Below are 21,703 nucleotides of genomic sequence, written 5' to 3' on the forward strand. Positions count from 1 at the left end.
GAGTTTTTTGGAAAAGTATATTTTCTGTTGTCATTTAATGGCTAAAAAAGTAACAAAATTTGATGCTCTGAATTATTTAAATCATAAATTATTAAAAAGACAAAATTATAAAAATATTCCTAACCAATTCTCTTTTGAATTTCTGAATACTACTTAATAAATGTTTATACGTATTTTCATTGCATTTCGTAGTTTAGCCATTCAGTGTGAGTAGTGCATGATTTGTCAACATTTCAAACTTTGATTAATATAAACTGATATCCACATCAGAAAAGAATAAAAATATTTCCATCAGTGCTCACCAGTCTTTATTATTTATGCTAATGAACACAAAGTTTTAAAATGCAATAGACAAGTCCAGTGGTTAGGCAGACATTCATAGCTTGCATGAGTGACACACATAGCTTACATTAGTCATATTATGGCATAAACAAATGTAAGATTGTCTCCAAACATATTAAAACCCCCTTAAAATTCAAAATATGAGATTAAAATGATAAAACACATTACAAGTGTTGTCTTTGTGGTTTTTTTAATGACAAAGGGCCATATTTTGTTCAGAGTGATATGTTTTTTTCAAAAATTCCTAATTTAATTGAAAAATTTTCAGATAAAACTAATGAAAAATATTCTGTATGCCACATAATTTATACTACATAATATGAAATATATTTTATTTGCATATGCACAGGTATAAATATATAAATACATATGTATTCTTATCTATGTACTCACATAAAATACACACTATAAGTGTATGTACCTGGTTACTGCATGTGTTGAGTATTTGACTACAGCAGATATAAACCTCTCATGCTGTATCTATGCTAGTTCCTCAAGATCAGTGGGGCCAGATTTGTAGGATGTGCTACCAGCTGTAGATGCTTTCCAGGAAGAAGCTTCCTGCACCTTTGGCAAGATCCACTCTGGTCCTGTGAACACCTGTTAGCAATTATGATGCTTGTTACAATTTAATTAAGAAAAAAAAGTCCAGTTTGCTTGAATTGCTTTGCCCTTTCACTCACAGCTCCAACTAAAACTTATCAAACCCACCAGTTTTGGTTTTATTAACTTGCCATGTTTCTCTCCTGCTCCTGTGAAGGCTGCATGTGTTGAACCCATTTACCTGGGGAAGATGTAAACTCTCTGGGGATTTGTTATTATTCTTTTCCCTGATAGCTTCAAATGAGAGCCATTTTCTGACTGCCTCAGTTTCACCATCGATCTTCAGGGCAATCTGGTGTATGAGTTACTCACACAACCTTTGGGAAACGAACATCATGAAAAGGTAAAAGGGCAACAAATGCTTCCCCTCACCCTGCTCACCCAAGAGCAAAAATAGAATAAGCAACCTCTGGAGGATGTGATTTCTGAAGAAGGTCTGGTTACCCTAATGCCTCATCAGTGCGCCCTTTCAGGTTTTACTGGGTTTCAGGATTTGATTCCCACTTTTTTTCCAAAGCACTCCTCTAGGGTGGCTACATAAGATGCAAAGTTTTATAGCAACACTGAAGTTGAAGATATCTACTGATGGGTATCATATAGATATTGATATATGATATCTGGCTACTTGCCACATTGTACTTTAAAATTCCTTCCAGATACTACCTCCCACAATCAGGACGTCCTTGGATTGTCACAATGATTGCATGAAGGTTAGGATACTGATCACTAAGGTAAAACTGTTATTTCTGAAGGTTTTACTTTTCATTATGGTAGATTTTTCTTATGGATAGTAAGAAAAGGGGAGGTGCCTCTTCACTGCCTGCACAGCTAAATGACAGCACATAGGAGGGCTGACAAGACCAAAGAGATGTCATGGTTTCATTTAATGACAGCACTTTTAAGTCCTTTTGTCTGCCTTGGTCTTCTGAAGTGTTCAGCAGCTTGGCTTAGAGACCTGAACACAAGAGCACATCATGTACATGGAGAACTCTGTTGCCTTCTTGAGCAGAATACAAGAACGTGGTGGTCAGAGAGCAGCAGGCTGCAGGACAGTGCAATAAAATGTGAATCACTCTGTGGACCAGACCCAGCCACAGGTTACCAGCTGGACCATCCTGCTCCACCCACACCAGAGTGCCAAATCTGCCCTGCTCAAGAGTGATTAGAATAAGTCAGTGTTTGAAGAACGTAAGATACCTGTACAAGCACACTGCTGGGAAAGTTCTAGCATGTTTAGAAAACTGACAACAAGCTGCAGTTATGGCCTACCTGTAGAAGGCTGTAGGATCTTTAAAAAAAAAGCGCAAAACATGCTTCCTCATAATGAGTGGTTGGTGAAAACCCTGGACCATAGCACAAGGTAAAGGGAAAGGAAGTGGAGAGGCCATGAGAGATACTATGTAGAACATTTGCTTACAAGGGATCTCATCTCCACAGGTGCTTCTGCTCCAGGCACAGGAAACTTAAAACTATGTGCTAAAGGTCCTGGGACCATGAAAAAAGACAAATCTATGTGGATGCAACAAGCCACCAAGTAAACAGAATGAAACTTAACTATTTGGAACAAAACAGCAGTAGCATCAAACACATTTTGAGATACAGATACCTTAGATACAGATACCACAAGCAAATAAAGTTATATATTTGACCAGTTACAGCATATTTGGTCTGATACAGTTTCCCACTTCTTTAAGAAAGGCAAATTAAGATATACACAAAATTATACTATCAGCATACAAAGGGATGATGGTTTTCATGCGGCATATTCCAGCACTGAATGCATAAACTTCTAAATTAACAAACGAAAAGCTTCTTGCCTTTTATTTGTGATGTCTCAAACACAAGAGAATTTGTGACTATATAAGGGTGTGTAGAGAACAGAGTGCAACTGACATTCTGAACAAAAACAAGCAGAGCAAAGATAGGCATGATTGTTCCAATAAACATCAGACAATTTTGCAACGCATATGCAAGTCTAAACTCTCTCCAATTTTCAAACAGCCATATAAAACCATAGCACCCAAAAGCTTTGATGTTTAGATTAGGATTGCTTACTTTTTACATCACTGTAACTGTTTAACTTAAATTAAATGGGACCCCCTTGGAGAAAAGAAGTCAGACGCCTTTTTGTAAAGAATCAAAATTACAAATATTTTATTGGTAATTTAGAATGTTTACACTGCTTGATCTACAGAAGTTGCTATTTTAAGTGATCACAGAAAATGAAATATAGAATTATTTTACACAGCTATACAGAACAATTTTTAAAAACCTCTTAAACATTATTTCAGTACATACAACATTCTCTTGCTAAGCCAGCTGTGTCTTGACTAAGAGCTGTTTGGGACACTGAAATGTCACAGCTCACAGCAGATGCTCCACAACCATCAACTTTTGCATTTGATTCTCTGAGGTGTAGTACCAGTGTTTCAGTTCCGTTTAGGCAGAATTCAGAGCAGATTCAGAACTAAAATCTAACTGCTATCTGAAGGCCAAAACACAGAGTTGTGATGTAGTTTCTTACAAGTCGTTTTTTCTACCTTGAGCCATTCTGTGTGATCTTTTCAGACCAGTGGGACAGATGACTCTTACTCTGTGACACCACTCTGGGCAAGCACATCGAACTCCTATAAAAACACCTGTGTCTCTGTGCTCTGCTACCTGTAACCCCTCCCGAGGATTAGAGAGCATTGGACTGGATGTCTTACCCCCTAAAGCTGATTTCACCCTATTTTTCTCTGTTTTCTAATGAATTCATTAAAAAAAAGTATTTAGCTTTTTCCCTGTTTTTGTTCCAAGTAGCAAATGTCAGATAGGTTTTTCAAAGAGCTATGTTGGGCCCTAGTTCTACTCAAAATTAATTGAATGGTTAAATGTTTACTGATTTCAGTGAATGAGTGAACAAACCTGTACTTAGGATTTCAGGAAACACCTGTGTGGAGTATTAAGAGATTTCATCTTAGAACTGTATAAGGACAGAAGTTTTGATTTTTTTTTTATTACAGGAAATGAAAGTTTCAATAAAAATACTGCTTTGAATAATACTGAAAAAATGACAAAGAGTGTACGAATATTTATATATGAACCCAAAAAGGGGGCAGTATATATGGTCTTTATTTGCAAAACCTAAATATCTGACTTAGCAGGACTTAACAAAGAATTAGTCCAGGAAAAATGAAAAGTATGTTACACAGTTGCCAATACAACAGCTATATTTTAAATAAAAATAACAATAATATGCATGTACAATATTGTAATGATATAACTTGATGAAAATAACACTGATCAGTATCAAATCCAAGATTTCACTTATTATCCATCCGTAACAGATGAAACGCATTTCACAGAAATAGATGCAGGTAGGGTGACGTGAAGTGATATTCATGGCTTACTGTGAGAAAGTTACCATGAAAATCAAGGTAAAAATGTAAAGAAGGAAACCTGAAATAGATTTATATGTATAAAAGTTCAGCATTATAGCAGCTGAGTGGATGTGCTGCAGCAAGATGGAAACAGCAACCTCGTGGTACACACCACACATGCTTGCACACACTCTCACACACAAACACACACGTGCCCATGCCCAAATGCATGTGCAGAAGTCCTCCTCAGCTTGATTACACAAGCATTCACTTACCAGCTTTTGCTGGGGGCAACACCAGGAATGGGGCTCACCACCCCGTTTTTAGCTGTCTGCAAGGTAGCTGTAGCTACCTAAAGTCAGAAACTCATATAAGGTAACATCAGCTGAACATTTTAATGGAAGCTGTTTTCATCCTGAGCACCTTTAAGGCACTTTAGTAAAAAATATGAAGTTAATCAAGACTGGAAAAAAAGATAAAAATCCTTACATGTAAGATCTTGAAATTTAAAAGAAAAAAATTCCTGAGTTTTGATAAATAATTTTATTATAATAAAATACCAAGCCTATTGAAAACATGTCTTTTATAAAAGCATGTTATATGACAATTTTTCTTGATAAACTCATGCCTTAGTGCACGAAATATGTTAAAAAGTCTTTGGGGACATCTGTAACAAATTAATAGGAAATGCAAAGTCAAAGAATGACCTGTCATGTACATACGAAACATGCATTGCTCCTGGCAACACACATCATGTTTACTACAGGCATCTGTATCTTTTTCTGCTCTTGCAGGGTCCTGCCCATATCTTAATACTTTACAATTAATTACATTTCACTACTATTTACAGAAGCAGAAACTAATCACCCATCTTCTTAGGCCCATAAATATGGAACTACAGAAGTAGAATATATTTTAAAACAGTATGAAGATAAGTATGCTACATAGTACTCTTCTCTAGAATACAGTTCATGAATTATTTTCTTTAGGAAGATTTAAATCCAAATGAAGACAGAAGTTCAAATTCTCTCTTTTTACCTTGGTTACATTTTTTTTTCCACCCACTACTTCTAAAAAATTTTGCCCCAAGACAGTATTTGGATTGCAAAAACAGTTTTAAATTGTCACAAAAGTATCTCCTGCAAAGAACCATCAGGCTCTGGAATGCCCACTTTTTACACAGGATACCATCCATTTGTTTTCAACTAAAAATAGCTGAAATAATAGCTGTGGTCTGTATGTTTCTACTAGTGTTAATTTTTTGCTTCTGGTGTGTTTTTCTCTCCATTGCTATCAGTAGATACAAATACTCATACCCAAAGTAATGGCAAATGCACCAAGACACACAGTGGCTACAGAAAGGAATTTATAGAGCCCTTGGGAGGTTCCTTCTGACAATAATAGGTAAAAACAATCATCAAAGTGAAATGCACTTTTGGCTTTACTGCATCCTTTAATATTTTCAGTAGCTACCTCTATAATATACCTGATAAAAATTCTACTTTTTAACATTTAGACTTCCATTACAAAGTATTTCATGTTTTATTTTAAAAAAATTCACAATAGTGATGTTGGTTAATTCACTTTATAAAAGATAATACATTGAGTTATATATAATAATGGCTTTGATCCAATTAACTTGATATTATGCTGCTTAATAATTACTGTGACTTCAGTTCCTACAAGTGTTACAGAGAATACAAACTTAATGTACAGGAAGTGGGGATCATTTGGAAGTGCTGATTCAGAAGTATTCAAGTGCTAACAATGACTTGTTCTTTCTATTCTTCTCTTCATGTTCCATAAATGATGATTTCATAAACGTCCACAATTTTCAATGTGACACAGTTTTAGGGCAATTGTTTTTAATGTTCTTTTTTTTGTGCAAATTCAAAACTAGATTTTTCTGGATGTTGCCATCTTGTTAAAAGTAATTGCCACTTTTACTTAAAAAGGCATCAGCATCAATGTAAGGGAATATACCTTTCATGCTTGTTTTATGAAGAGCTGTACTTGTTACTGGAGCGGAAATTATCATATCCGTGATCATTAGCTTTGAACTTTAAACAAGACTGCCTTTCCTCCAGGGACAACAGATCTTTGGATTGGCACCAGCAACACAAGCATGACTGTTAAAATAAAAGAAATAAACGTTTTACATCACTCTGTTTTTGCACACGTGGCAAAACGCACTGAAAAGCTGCTCTTTCTCAGGGGTAGAGTAGGAAATGCAAATGTGCAAGCTGCTGCTCTGGGATTAGAGCACAAAGCACAGAAATGGGGTTCAACTCTGAGCTGCTCAAATGGCTTCATTAGCAACCTTACTGCTGGAGTACAGGATGAGTCATACTGAGTAGTTATATACAGTAACAGCCACACACACACATACACCTTCAAATCTGGTCTGCAATTCTAAATGCATCTGAAAATAAAATTATGACTCCTTGTTGTCCTTCCTCTGATAATCTTTCTTGGGGGAAAAAAAAAAAGTATTCTTATCTACTCTTTCTAAGCAAGATGCTGCTATTTAGCTCATTGTTCCGAGATGGAAAAAAGAGAAGTTAGAAGATGGGTGAAAACCTACATACAATTCATACATTTACTAGATGTACTGCAGACCTTTTTTCATGGTTCTGTCTGGCCTTTGGGTGCTGGAAGTGCCTTCCTCACACCCACTTACTTCCATGCTCAGGATGCTGGAGATCTCTTATGTGCTTTCAGCTCCAGTGACTCTTTCAGGGAGCCAGCAGCATAAAAACCTCTGCAACCTGTGCTGTCACAATTATGTAGGAAATATAGTAACACTACTAGACGTAGAGCTGACTGAAAGATGTTCCCATCTTGCTAGTAAGGAATTTAAACAGCCAGGCAATAACCCTAGCTGTGGCCAGTGGTTAAATGCTTGGGAAGAAAAGAAAAATCTAACAATTTGCCATAGGCAATGTAAGGACTCCACTACAAAGTGTAAAGATAGTAAGGGTTCACAGAAAAAAGCCCAACTCTTCATATTTTCCAAGCAGACACAAAGGCTGAAGAACTGATGGGCTGCTATCAGTGCATCCAGATATGGGCTGCTATGCACATGCAATCCAGAACCTGAAATCCTGTGTGGAGAATTAGTGTCCAGCTCTATTTCTCAGACCAAGCCAGGACTACAAACAGGTCTGTCTCATAAAATGTTGGCACTGGCAAGGGACAAGTACAGACTTGCACCCTCTGCCTCACATGACTGATTGAAGTGCTCAGTCAGGATGAGGGAGCCCAGGGTCAGCACCCTCCCTGTCAGGATGCAGAGGATATGGCTACGTGAATCTCTGCAGCACAGACTGAGTCTGCTTCGTCAGTGCTCTGGAAGTAGCTGGGTGCCAGCTTCAGTCAGGAAGTGATGTAGCACTGATTAGCATGGCCCCCAGAAGGTTTGTACATTGTACTCTCTGCTCTTTTGCTTTCTCTTTTTGTTCCTATCAAACCTCAGTTTCTTCCTACAGAGCTTCAGCAGGAGATGGAGAGAACATTTACCATAACCCCATTAAAATTGAAAGTAAAGTTTAGTGACTGTTTAAAGCGCTTTGTGCATGTTAAGGAATGAATTTTACTACTGACATCATCTTTCAGCCAGAGGAGCAACTCCCAGCAGCCACTTACCTTAAAGCAGTTTTGGAATCTTTTGCTCACCAAATACAGAGCTATTGGATTGATGCAGGAGTTCAGTGAAGCCATGTTAATACCGATATAGTCCATCACAAGAAAAAAGCTGTGTGGAAATTAAAGTGAGACACTTCTCATTTGCTTTGAAAAGGCTTAGTAGAGGTTTACAACTACGGAAATTGGACTTGGTTCCACCGTCAAGACGAGCTATTAAATGTAATAGTAATGGGGCTTAAACCAACAGGATTAACTCATGCAGGTAACAGTTATACCCAACAATAAAGTCTGAATGGTCTGAAGACCATTCTCATGAAAGTAGTTTTAGGAGATCCAACCATCTCAACTTTTGGAAGATGTTCACAAGGTCTTTTTGCACAAATTGAATCCTAGCTGCTCTGTTGAAAGGGAAAACAGGGACAGAAATCCCCTTTCTATTCTCATAGCACCACATGACAGAAGAACAGTCCCAAAAAGTATCAGGAAAAAGATGGGGGAAAGTAAGGGAATTAATTCCTCATAATTTTTTTTCTCTGCTATTGGAGTGAAAGCAGAGGGTCCCAGATGAAGAAGCAGGGATAACTGACATACAGAGTAAGATAGTTCAATTGGAAATCTAAACATGCTTATGGAGAATGCCCACAATATACAGTCATTTTATTTTAGCATTCTCACCTTAGAAGTTCACATCTGTTGGGGTCCTTCTGGTCATAAATAGTGAGTTTCAAGATTCTGCTTAAGTGAAGTGGGAGCCAACACAAGGCAAAAACAAGTACTAGACAGAACACAGTTTTGGCCACCTCACGTCTCTGAGAAAGAAAATTGGACAAAACAGTGTTACAGTTCCTCTCTCTCCCTCTGGATTGGTGTTGTCTTCTAATATCCAAAAGTTTAACAAACAAGAAAAAAAAGCCTATGACAATAGGAGTTAGGAAAACATCAGATAGCTAATTTTCTTGGAATATGCGCTTGATCTTTTCTATTGTTCTAGATGTCTCACACTGATTCGATATATCTCTTATTTCAAGAAGTATGAGTAATAATATGAAAAACAGAGGTCATAAAAACACTAGTTTAAGCAATAATTTAAATTAAAATTAAGAACATATTTGTCTCCCAGATCACTTTCAAATACCAGCTTGTTTTCTATTGCATTTCCTTATGCTTTGATCTCATATCTTATTTTAAATGCCCCAAGAGAGTCCAATTACAGCTCTAACCAGGTAAGAGGAAAGGAGCACAAATACACATTATAGAACAATCATAGTTTAATTCTAGTGATGTCTGATGTTTGTGTCTGGGGCACTGGGTCTGCTGGAATAGGTTCTGCTAACATATACTGCTAACCTCACTAGAGTTCAGCAAGAACTTTCTTCAAAATAATTAACAGTTTATAGCACCACCTTCTAAACTAGAGCATGACTTCAGTTTGCATTACAAAATAGCCAACTCTCATTATAGCAAAGAAGAAAAAAAACCTATAAAAACTGAAATACTGAAACCAACAAGAATGAAACATTTTTTTGATTTTTAGTTAAAATCTTAGGTTCCTGAGGGCTCTGATATAGACATATGTACATGAGTTCAGCAGCACCACTGCTGGGAAAGTTCGCTTTGCTTCTAATGCTGCTAAGTCATAGAAGAACAGAATGATGTGACAGGAAAATCAATAAAGTTATTAGTTAGCCCATCTAGAGTTACAGAGTGGCCAGGGATATATTTTTACCTGTTTTAAGTGGTCATTTAAAGCAATCTGCATCCCACTTTTCTTTCGTAACATCTCACAAGTCATGAGAGTATAGAAAAATGCTGTGATAGCCAGTGGCAAACAGAAGTAAAAGCTGAACAACCACCAGTCTTTAGCTTGCTTGTAAAACTGTAAAGAAAAAGCAAAAACATGGTTAGGAATTAAATGCCAAGAATTTTGCTAAGTGTGCTGTAACTAATTGGTCGCCTGTCTTGAAAAGCATTTCTGTAAGGTGTACATTACAGGTGAGAAACCAGGACAAGACAGCAGTATGTTCAAAGCCCACAAAAAGTCAAAGATTTCTGAATGCTCTTTGAACCAGTATGCTTCAGAAATGTATTTCATTTGAATATTACATTCATGTCACATACACCTATGCACATTACAATCCACACAGCACTGTGAAGATCCAAGGAGCCCTCCCAGAAATTTTATGAATATTAGTGACTTACCATCATAAAGGATGTTTTCTGTGTGGGGTGAAGCAAGCAGATTCTAAGATACCTTCCTCTGTACTCCATTGTAATCATGTCAAATGCAATAGCTTCTGGAACAGCCAGTATCACTGATATGACCCAGATGAGGACAATTTCCACAGCAGTCCACTTCGGCACTCCAATTCCTTTAATGCGACTCCAAGAAGCAACTGCTCGGTACCTGAAGCAACAGCGCGCATTTACAAATCCAAAATATGAGAAAACTCACTCGGTTTAACAGGCTTAAATTAATTTTATTTGCATCGTATCAGCTGAGTGGAAAAGGTGAATTTGAGCCAACGCCCGTATAGGGAACAAATTAGAGACTTCAATGCCAAATGGGTCTCACCTGTCTATACTGAGGGCACACAAACTCAGCACTGTGATGCCCACTGATGCCTTTTGAATGAAGGGCACTAATTTGCACATTTCGACACCGAAGGGCCAGTCCTCTGCAAGTAGCTGTGAAAAGAAAACAACAATTATTTTTTTAAAAAAGTCATTTCCAGGGCTGAAACATGGAGTTCTGTCTTGAATGTTTTCCTTTTTCACCAGGTCTTGTCCTATGAAGACAGGCTGAATGGGGTTTGTTCTGACTGGAGAAGAGAAGGTGCCGGGGAGACCTTGTAGCAACTTTTCAGTACCTAAAGGGGGCTTAGAAGAAGGCTGGAGTGGGACTTTTTACAAGAGTGTTTAGTCATAGAACAAAGGGGGATTGGCTTTAAACTGAGATATCGTGAATGCCTGACCTCTGGAAGTGTTCCAGGCCAGGTTGGACAGGGCAACCCGGCAACACTGAGCAACCTGGTCCATTGAAAGGTGTCCCTGCCCATGACATGCTATGGAGGTTGGAAAAAGACAACCTCTAATGTTCAAGTTAACGTTCAAGTTTTATGATTCTGTGCAAAACTTAGTTAAGAAGAACCTTTTCACAAGGGAGCCCCTGAGGTGTGTGTCCTAAAAACTAGATAATAGCAGTGCAGTCACTCCCTGGTGGGACAAGGGTATCACTTAAGTCTTAGTCCTGCCTCTTTAAGCCCTGCAAACTCCACTCCTTTTGCTTCTAACTTCATCATCCCAGTGTTTATGGGAAAAAATTCCAGAGTAGGTGACGATCTTCCTCATCTTTGAATTGTCTTCATCTGCCTTGAGTGTTCACTGTTTTTCTTACATGTTCCAAATAACACATTTATTGATCAGAAATACAGAAAGTTGAGGCTGATCAAGAACAGGGACAAAGCCATAAGAGTATATCTGGGGTTTATTTGAAGCTTAGTGTCTAGGCTCCATCAGCTGAGAAGTCAGGCAACACTGCAGAGAAATGTACCTCCCCCAGTTTTCAGCCGACCACCTGATGACAAATGAAAGGACACTCAAGCAGCATAGACAGATAGTTTGATCTAAATGTTTTGCAGCAGGTAAAAACATCAGATGAATCCCTCACTAATGGTCTTTATTGACCAGTTCACCAACATTCTGTATAATAATACCAAAAGGACTATCTGCACATTCATCATACCTCTAAGTACTAAGAAACAGAGAAAACAGCACAATGCATTTCAGGATGGCTCACTTACACTTTGAATCATACACTTTAATGGAAATATTGTCACATTCCCAGCTGCACATTTTATCTGATTTAGGGGGAAAGATTTACTGGACACAGAAAGCACCTTACTCACAGCTGATTCTATGAACAGACAAACATCTGCAGCCTCAGTTTAGGAACATTTAGCCTTTGAACTCTGCTGTGAGCTTCTTTGATGATCAAATACACCAGAGCCAAATCTTCCAGTTTTCATTAAAACAACATTCTCCACAACAAGGGTAGTGCCAAGAAATAGACGCAATTGTTATATAGAAGAGTAAACTTTTGGAGTTTCTGTAATTAGTTAGATTGTCTAAGCCCATCTCTGTTTTTCATAACTTTCTTCAAATGAGGTCTTTGGAATCTGTTGCAGACACAGGGCTAGAAAATGGAAAAGGAGAAGGAAGAATGAGTACTACCCAAAAGAGGCTGGAAAATCTTTCCCTTGGCTTCAAACAAGGGTCTCTTCAAACAACTCATTTAAGAGGGTTGTAAGGACGGAAGAATAGCTCATCATACTGCGTGGACGTTTCTGGGAACCAGAGAGGCTACGAAGTCTCTAAGGAGGGTTCTGGACAGGCTGGATTGATGGGCCAAGGCCAAGCATATGAGGTTCAACAAGACTTGGGTCACAACAGCCCCATGCAGTGCTACAGGCAGGAAGAGTGGGGAGGAAGTGGCTGGAAAGATCTGTCAGAAAAGGACCTGGGAGCACTAGTAACACCTGGCTGAACATGAGCCATCAGTGTGCTCAGGTGGCCAAGAAGGCCAATGGCATCCTGGCCTGGATCAGAAGGACCAGGACAGTGGTTATCCTGGTATTTGGCACTGATGAGGCCACGCCTCAAGTGCTGTGTCCAGTTCTGGGCTCCTCACTACAAGAAAGCCATTGAGGTGCTAGAGTCTGTTCAGAGAAGAGCAACAAAGCTGGTGAAGGGTCTGGAGAATAAGTTGCATGAGGAGCAGCTGAGGGAGCTCGGATTATTTAGTCTGGAGAAGAAGGGACCTTGTTGTTCTCTACCACTGCCTGAAAGGAGGCTTTAATAAGGTGGGGATTGGCCTCTTCTCCAAGTAAGAAACCACAGGACAAGAGGAAATGGCCTCAAGTTGCACCAGGGAAGGTTTAGATTGGGTATTAGGTAAAATTTCATTGAAAGGGCTGTCAGGCATTGGAACAGGCTGCTCGGGACATAGTTTAGGGATGAACACAGTGGTGGCAAGGTTGATGGCTAGAATTGATGATCTTAAGAGATCTTTGCCAACCTTAACTATTCCATGATTCTGTAATTGAAGGCAGACACAGAGTTGCCTGCTCACATTAGTTTGGTTCAGCAAAGTCCTTATGCAAACATGCATGTCCATCTGATGGTAAACACTTACGAGGTCCATGAGAGTTTTTTGAAGAGTCCTGATGTAATTTAAATATAATTTACTTGAACACAAAAGAAGTTAAGAACATTTTATGGCCGTGGGCTTTTGGGAACCTCTATGAAGTGTCCACCAGTATTTTCCGATACCAGAATACCTCCAAATACTGCTTTAGCTATGTGCTGTAATGGAATCTTCAAAAGAACAGCAGTAGGCAAACTGCAACATGGCCCAGCTTTCTATTTCTTCAATGATCTACTTAAGTAAGACAATAAATGCAATGCCTCTGCAGAAATGAAGCAGAGAAATAAATTCTAATGATTGAAGTTTCTCGAGAATTTTATGGAAAGTAATGAAGCAGAGGAAGTAGGGATGAGGTTGTAATAACCATACATTATCTTTTTCTTATGTGATGTGGGAAAATAACACAGTCTGTAATTAAAGTATTTTCGGTAAAGCCTCTCCCTGAGACGACTTCTGAATTTCTGTAAGAGAGGGTGACAGTAACAATCTACTATTAAAACTGTAATGTGAATAATTACATATGTTCTAAATTTGCACCCTACAGAATTTAATGACACCTGGACTGATTTACGTCATTTAGGCAGTGAACCTCCAGCCTTTCACATTTATTTGCTACAGAAATCAAGGACTGGGTAGCAAGTACATTGTATACTTATTTATGGTACCTACTGTACATTGTACATGAGCGTATACTAGACTAGAGACAACTCATTAAAAAAGCACTTTGAAGTAAAATATTCTTTTCTTTGTAACTGAAATGCAGAAATTTGGTCAAATCTCTATTGGCAGGACTTGTTGAAAACTTTTATTTACATCTAGCTGGTGTGTAGACATTCCCTCTCTTCCCTAAAATCACAGCTGTTCAGTCACATGTTGTAGATTTTGCTGAACTAATACTTATCACTCAGGTGCAGACAGTCACACCTGTGCTCCAAACTGACTGAATTTGAGCCAGCTCCAGGGCTGGGATTATAGAGGTGTGGCACACGACTGAATGCAGTCTACTGAGAGAAAGGCTGCATTAGCTTCGGTTTATCATAACATAAAAACATTACTTTCATTCAGCCAGCTTATATCAGGGCAGAATGGACATGCAGCTGTCTGCACTGGATTGCAAAAGCATGTGCTTTATGTCTTGCAGCTGATGTATTGTGAAATTTGAGCATTTTAATGCATGAGTCACAAGTTTCTCTATCCTGGTATTGCAAGTGGTTAATGACACAAGTTTTACACCAAAAGCTTGAAAACATAAAGAAAGTAAAAGGAAAAAAAAAAGTTTTGATGTTTCCTTGATGTTTCTGTTTGTTCTCTGTATTGCTATCCCCCTCAAATACGGCCTTGGAATACAGTGAAGATCAACGTAAAGTATTTGGGAACATCTCCTTTATGGACCATGACTAATTCTTAGTAAATACAGATGTGGCCTATTGCAATTTTGTATGAGTAAAATTATTCTCTTATGCATCACAGTAGGGTAGCTGTAAAAAGATTGTCATTTTACAAATGACAAATGACTTGGAGCCATGAGAGGAGATACTGCCAAGTGGCAGCAAAGAGAAAAATAATGTTGTGTTTTCATAAGTAAGATGCCAAGAGTACTCTACCACTGGCTGTATTCCGAGTGGCCTTTCCAATGTTTTACAGTCACTTATTTTACACAGGCAAAGTTTTAATTGCTGAGCAGCAGAGATGTGTTTAAGATGAAATAGATCAAAAGGAAAGGGAAAACATTGCAATGAATGAAGTGAAATCTTACTTAAAAGAACCAATACATCTGATGCACACCTAGCCAATGCTTTCTCAGACCAGACAGATCTGACCCTAAACTGATGTGCAAGCTGCAGAGCTATGAAAGAAGCCCCAAGAGATGCTGTGACTCACAGACACACCTGTGAATCACAATTCCCACTCTGCTTTCTCAGTTGTGCAAGAACTGAGAGATGTTCTCAATATGCCACTGGAACGAGCCAATGTGCTGCTCTAGGGCACAGCTGCTGTGGTCCCAAGCCAGGAGGCTGATACCTGGCTCCAACCCACCACTGCTCACGGGCTGCAATGGGGCAGGAACAAGCAGCAAAACATGCAAATATTCCTGCCAGTGTTCCAGTCCCGAGCAGTGAATGCATATAGGAAACGCAGAGCAGGAATTCGCGCTTCCGCCAAGCCGTGAGTTCACAGCAAGTCTCGTTTGCAGGACACTGGACTTGATTTTCATCATTATAAACAGCAGGTACAAGAGAAACCAGACATGCAGCTCTAAACCTAATTCACATGCAACAGTTTTTCAATGTATCTCTGAAATGACTGGTAGATTTTCACCCTTTTTTTTCTTTTTTTTTTTTTTAACAGGGAGGTCATACAGGTATTTTACAGGAAAAAGCACTTTTTGAAACGGAAAGTTTGCCCAGGAAATTAAGGTTATGGTCAGGGATAAGTCAGACAACATTACAAACTTATTACTATTTAGTGATAATTATGTCAGGCTGAGGATCTCCCCTACAGACAAGAAAATATATTTCCTGCTTTCAAGCATAGCTTGGAATGCTTTACTGACCTATCCAATAAGCTATGTAAAATCTTAATATGAGCCATGCAATTATTTAATTTACTTGTATCTTTATTATAACTCCTCCTAGAAACTTAATAAAAAACTTTAGATAAATTAATTTTATAGAGTCAACTTGAAAATGACAGAAACCCTGTAATGTGCTGTTGAAGTAAAAAATTTCTGCAATTTCACAACTCCAGCGGAAAGACTGCATCAAAAATTAAACACTTAGAAAGCCATGCTGCTGTCAGATTGGGATGCATAAATACTGGGTAGAAGAAGAAGCCAAAACAGGTCAAACCTTGCTTTGAAATTTATCACATGCATATTTTATACATGTGAATGTACACACAACAAATGCATACATAATGAAAAAAACTACTTTCAATTTACAAATCTATACTAGCATCATCTAACTTACTTTAGTTTGGAGATCCACCATGAAAACTACATATGGGTACTTCTAACAGCACTCAGACATTTCCACTGCTCCATATACTTGACTTCAGAATGGACTGTTCCCATCTAAATCCAGAACAAAGTTACCCCTCCCTGCCACTGCCTGCAGAGTCCAGACAGGTCCCTCCACTGGACAAATCAGATCTTTCTTGTGTCTATAACCTGCACTCGTTCACCATAAAGGGGTCTTAAGCAAAAGAGACTTCTAGCTTAATATGGTTAGAAATCAATAAACTTTGTGTAAGAAATTCTGATATGAACTTTGCAAGACCTCAAGTAAGTGGTTCAGACCCTGAAAGAAAGGAAATAATGCACTTCTTCCAATAAAACAGCCTTTAACATTAGAAGAACTATCTTTAACATCAGAAGAACTAGCAACCAAGAGTTCTAATATGGAAGAGTGAGAATCTTTTCTAAAGAGAAGCACCTTGATTAGAAAGTTAGAAAAAGGTTGGCTTTATCATAATGCATGGCCTACAGGTAACTTGCACTACAAGAGTTAGTAAGTTCATCACAAATAAATTTCCATGGAAATCTTCTTCAGAGCCTTTTTCAGAGAACAGCTGGATTAAAAAAAGAGCCAATTTATGTCTGCATGGTAGAGTCCCTAATCTGGTCTTTCTTGTATTTCCAGTGCTTGATAATGCCATAATATGTTAACCATAATTTTTATGTAATCCCTAAATAAAGTTAATGAAAATAAATCAGTGCCTACAAAGCTGACTCTAGCCCTTGATTAGTGGCTTGGATGAAGACCAGATTTTTTTCCTTCCCTTGAAATTTTTTCTCCACTTTTCCATTGAGCTCTGAGAAAAAGGAACCTATGACAGTATTGCCAGGTAGACACTCTTCCTCAGACATTTGTTGGTAGTCAAGAGTTCAGAACACCCCACAATAATGTGCAGAGCTCCCCTTGTTAAAACTCTGCTGGGATATGACAATAAATTTGATTTAATATACAGGAATAAATATTACAAAATAAGAGAGAGAGATGTTGTTTGTGCATCACAAGAGAAAGCATATTAGTATGTGATTTTATTACGGTTTTTAAGCCTATGAGAGGCAAAGCTAGTGTAAGTTTGGAATTTCCAGTCCTGATATTTTGCTGTCTTAGACATGGGACTTAACATCTTTATCTACTTGGGAAATTCAGCATAAACTGTCCAGAACTGCAGACCTGTATTGTTAGGTGCACAAGCTGCCACTGTCTTATCTGCCAAATTTTAAGTGCAGAGAAGAACATAAAAGCTCACTGATCACCTGCTCTATCCCTCTGCTCCTTAATTGCTGTTTGCAGCCTCAAATTAACAAGGACTTACTGTGTTTAGTGGAACCACATAGGACCACCTGCACATCCAATTAGTAGCAATTTCGCAAATTTTCTACACTGCCAAAACATTACACACTGCAGAATGACTGTCTCAGACTTTCCTCTGCTTCCCGTTCTGCAGCTCAAGATCCAGGCAAAGCCAGACCATTTACCAGGACCCAGAATGCCAAAAAAAGATCTGCCAGATTCTACATGCTGGAACTGAATGTCCTTCAAGCCCTCATTTCATAGCCAGTTTCCTGACTGTGTGACAGATTCTGTTATTTTCCATTTTCCACTGAACATATTGCATTATATTCAAATTTAGGAATGCAACGGGCTAATTAGCATCCTATGCTTTGGAGTGCATTTGCCTCCCTATCCAGGTAACACCTGTTTTTCTTTAGATACCCTTAGTTTAGGAGACATCAATTTTCATTTGTGCACTTTTTCAGCTACTTTTGTGTTCACTAAATAGTCACAGGGGACATCTTTTGCAGTTATCCCTTTTAATAGCTAATAAAAACTTCTTCTAGTGCAACTTTTGAAATGTCTCCTACAGGTCTGTCTGGAAAGCATTCACAGCCACTTTTACAGTTTCTAGGGCAAGTGTTGAGGAAAGAACTGCTGGTATTTTATTAACATGAGAAATTCTCTCACACTGTTTCGTGCAGCTGCCTTACTGACAATGTGGCAGCCAATTCTGAATCTGGATCCGTTTCATGCAGTCTTAAATTGTTTCAAACTGCAAGTTATAATTGCTAAGTATACTTGATTTACTGAGGGAGCCTTTGCTTCTCGTACTGCTGAGTGATCAAAGCCAGTTTTTTATTGCATTACTGTATGCATTCTCCATGTTGCTCTAGAATGAAATGGGATGTAGAGTTGATAAAAAGTTAACAACTCAAACTGCCCTCAAAATTTTGATTAAATAAACATAGTATCTAATAGGTGTTTTTTCCTTGTTTTTTTTAACTTGCATTTATTCCAAAATTCTGTCTTAAAATAGCAAATATTTCACTCATTATTATAAGGGATAATATAAAGTGACTATGGGCTCTTCAGTAAGATGAGTAGCAGTGAGGGAGAATTTAGCACCTGAGAGGTATTACACAGCTCCTAGCATTATCAATAGCAAAATAAAAATCCCAGACTTGCCGCTGGTGTAATATTTACTGATTAGCAGTCTGAGCCTTTACTCCTCCTGCTCCAGCCTACTCATGATGATACACTTGGTGACATTCAATCAAGATAAGAACTGAGGTGTATTACTGCATGTTAACAATAATTTTCAAATTATCACTGACATTGCAAAGTCTCATACTGAACAGCTGTTATTGATTTAATATTTTTGATCTTTCTGAGAACAGACGAAAAGAATATTTTTGTTCAGTATATTTTTTTACAAAAACACATTTTTAAAGCAGTGATATTATTTCCTAAATTCCACCCTCATTCAAAAGAGCATACTCCTCTCAAAAGAATTAAGAGAGTGTATAGCATAAAAATCACTGAAACTTCAAATCTGAGAACTAACATGTAATCCAAATTAACTGGATCATTAATTTAACACAACGATGACATTCCCTGCTTTGTAATACTTAAATACTTTGAAAGGATAAGGAGAGAAGATTCTCTTATCTCAGCAGCTTCTGGGATAACTATTATGGATTCAAAATCCGTCCCCTCAACATGCCTTTCTAAAGGTACAAGTAACAACCTCTAGTGTACAATTATGCATACAAAGTGAAGAGAAGGTGATAGATGAAGGCTCTTCTGTTCACTATATGAAGTCACTGATGGGTGCTCAGGGATCCAGACTAAACTTGCAAAGCAGAAGGAGCTCTATTATTTCCAGTATACCTTCAAAGAGTGCTAGATTACAACTAGAGTGGATTCAACTGCCCAGTGAATTCCTTAGGACAAATGGATTGCACAAGCTGGGTAGAGAAGACAGGAGTTGTACCATGGCAAATCTTATCAAGTCAAAGCACAGACTACGAAGGTGCAAGAGGAGCAGGTGTGGCTCATTCCCTCTTGGCTGCCCATGCTGCAACATGGCAAAGGGCGAAAGGGTTCACAGCTCAGGAAAGCATCGTGCCCCCCAAGAGATGTACAAAACCGCTTAGCTGAACGATCTTGGTTCCTCCTAGAAAAGCCCCCGTGCCAAAAGGGACTGTACAGACTCATGTAAACTATCATGACCAAGCTTGCCACAGCTGAGCCCAAGGGACCAAGTGGTATCCACAGGAGAGGGTCTTCTGTGTCTCCCCTCCATTCCTCGACCAGCCCACTGAACTTTTATCTACTGCATTTACTTCCTTTATCCCTGCGACAACACCTGTTTCCAGGTGATTTTCAGACCTTGGCCATCTCCATTCTGCCCCATTCCCAGCCTGGAACGCTGAGAGGGATAGCACTGAGGCACAGAGAGTGTGCCACCTGCGACCTCATCTGATCAGAATACCACCCTCCGGCAGGGTTGTGTCGTGAGGTGAAGTCCGCGGGTGTCTCTCAGCCAGGAAGGGACGCGTCTCCCCGCGGCGGGGACAGGCATCTGCGGGGCCGGCAAGGAGCACCGAGCGGTGACCGCCGCACCCCCGCGCCCGCTCCCGAATCCATCCCCGGCCCCTCCTCACCTTGTAGACATTGATGGGGATGTCGATGATGATGTGGAGCAGGTCGCCCAAGGCCAAGCTGGCGATGAGAATGTTGGGGCCGTTCCTCATGCACTTGTTCTTGTAGATGATCCGCAGCAGCGTGGAGTTGCCGATGATGCCCAGGACGAAGACCAGGCAGGACACGACCGTGTTGATGTACTTGAAAGTCTCCTTGATCTCCGTCTGCCCCGTGCACATGGGGGGCGAGGCGGAGCGCGGCCGCCCTCCGGCCGCCCCCGCGCCCTTGGGCATCGCGGCCGGGCGGGACGCGTTGTGCTCGGCGCCGCGCAGCGCGGGGGTCGCGGCCGTCGGGGGCGCGGCGGCCGCGCTCTGCCGGCCCGGGCCCGGCCGGAGCAGGGAGCCGTCGTCCTCGGCGGCGGCGGCGCGGCAGCTGAAGAGCAGGAGGAGGAGGAGGAGGGCGGGCATGGCTGTGCGGCACAGATTGCCCCCGCCGCCGTCAGCGCCGACCTGCGCGGAGAGAGGGGACAGGGCGTCAGCGGCGGGGCCGGGGCCGGGGCGCTGCCTGTCCGCGGGCGGTGCTGGCGCTGCGGGCGGCTCAGCCGGCTGAGCAGCGCCGGGGCGGAAAGCTGCGCGGCGGCGGCCGCGGCCAGCAGCCCCTCCGGCCGGACCGGCTCGGCGTCGCCCCGCTCGTCTCCCCCTCACCTCGGCGAGAGGAGCCGAGCCGATCCTCCCCGCCCGCCGGCCCGGCAAGGCAAACGCGCTCCGCTGGCTGTCGCCGCGCTCCGCGCCCCGGCTGCGTGTCCCCGCCCGGGCCCGGCTGCCGCCGCTCGCCAGCGATGGGCGCTCCGCTCGGGACGGCGGCAGGGACGGGCGGCAGAGCCCGGTATCCGACAGCCGCTCACCAGACCCCGTGGCCAAAGTCGCGGCGGTGGTGCAGGGCCCCCCCTTTTCTAAAACATTCAACCGCATCTGGCCCATCAGTCACAGCCAGACCCCACCCGCGTCCTCCGCCCCCAGCGCAGCCCGGCCCAGCCCCCCCGCCCGCCGGCCCCGCGGAGCCTGCCATCACCGCTGTCAGGAGTCCCCCCCGGCCCTAAGGCTCCCGACCTCGATACCGACCAGGCAAAATGCCCTGCGACCTCCCCCTTGTCTTGTAGCAGGCTGACTCGGAGGGCTTTGAAACAGTTTTTCAGGAGGGTTGTTACAAGAGGTACGGACATTGCTGGAGGACAATTGGGAAGAGGAAGACACTTCCCCGCTGTCCTGTCCGAAGCTCACTCCCAGGAGCTGGGCACGGGGCTCTCCCCGCTGCAGGAACCCCCGTGCACAGCCCGAAGGGCGAGCACGCTGAAGAAGCTGCCTGCACAAGGTCTGCGAATTTAGTGCCACGTTTTAAAGGCCTTCACGAAACCTTTCTTACATCAGAAATAGTATTTTGGCTGCCCTGAAGTTGCAGTTCGATTATCTGGTTGGTTGCTGCTTTGGGCAGCCTTAGCAAGGCGTCTGATCTCAGCGAACTCGTTCCAGTGGTTGCACCCTTCAGTGAAGCGTAAGGAAAGGAGGAAAGAGATTTGTACAGGATTTTGTGGACACTAAGAACAGCCTCTGCAG

The 21,703-nt window shown here is 41.0% G+C and overlaps 1 protein-coding gene across 1 annotated transcript; it reads right to left on the bottom strand.

Annotated features, from left to right (window-relative positions):
* Positions 1 to 3,075: 3,075 nt before the first annotated feature.
* On the bottom strand, positions 3,076 to 21,076 carry EDNRB (endothelin receptor type B). The gene is made up of 8 exons (XM_038146666.1): positions 20,795 to 21,076; positions 20,111 to 20,599; positions 10,525 to 10,637; positions 10,152 to 10,356; positions 9,679 to 9,828; positions 8,628 to 8,761; positions 7,953 to 8,061; positions 3,076 to 6,436 (listed from the first exon to the last, which is right to left on the bottom strand). The coding sequence occupies exons 1-8, from the start codon at positions 21,068 to 21,070 to the stop codon at positions 6,305 to 6,307; spliced, it is 1,608 nt and encodes a 535-aa protein (XP_038002594.1). The 5' UTR covers positions 21,071 to 21,076; the 3' UTR covers positions 3,076 to 6,304.
* Between the last annotated feature and the right edge of the window lie 627 nt (positions 21,077 to 21,703).

Source organism: Motacilla alba, chromosome 1, assembly GCF_015832195.1.
Source record: "Motacilla alba alba isolate MOTALB_02 chromosome 1, Motacilla_alba_V1.0_pri, whole genome shotgun sequence".
NCBI classification, from domain to species: Eukaryota; Metazoa; Chordata; class Aves; order Passeriformes; family Motacillidae; genus Motacilla; species Motacilla alba.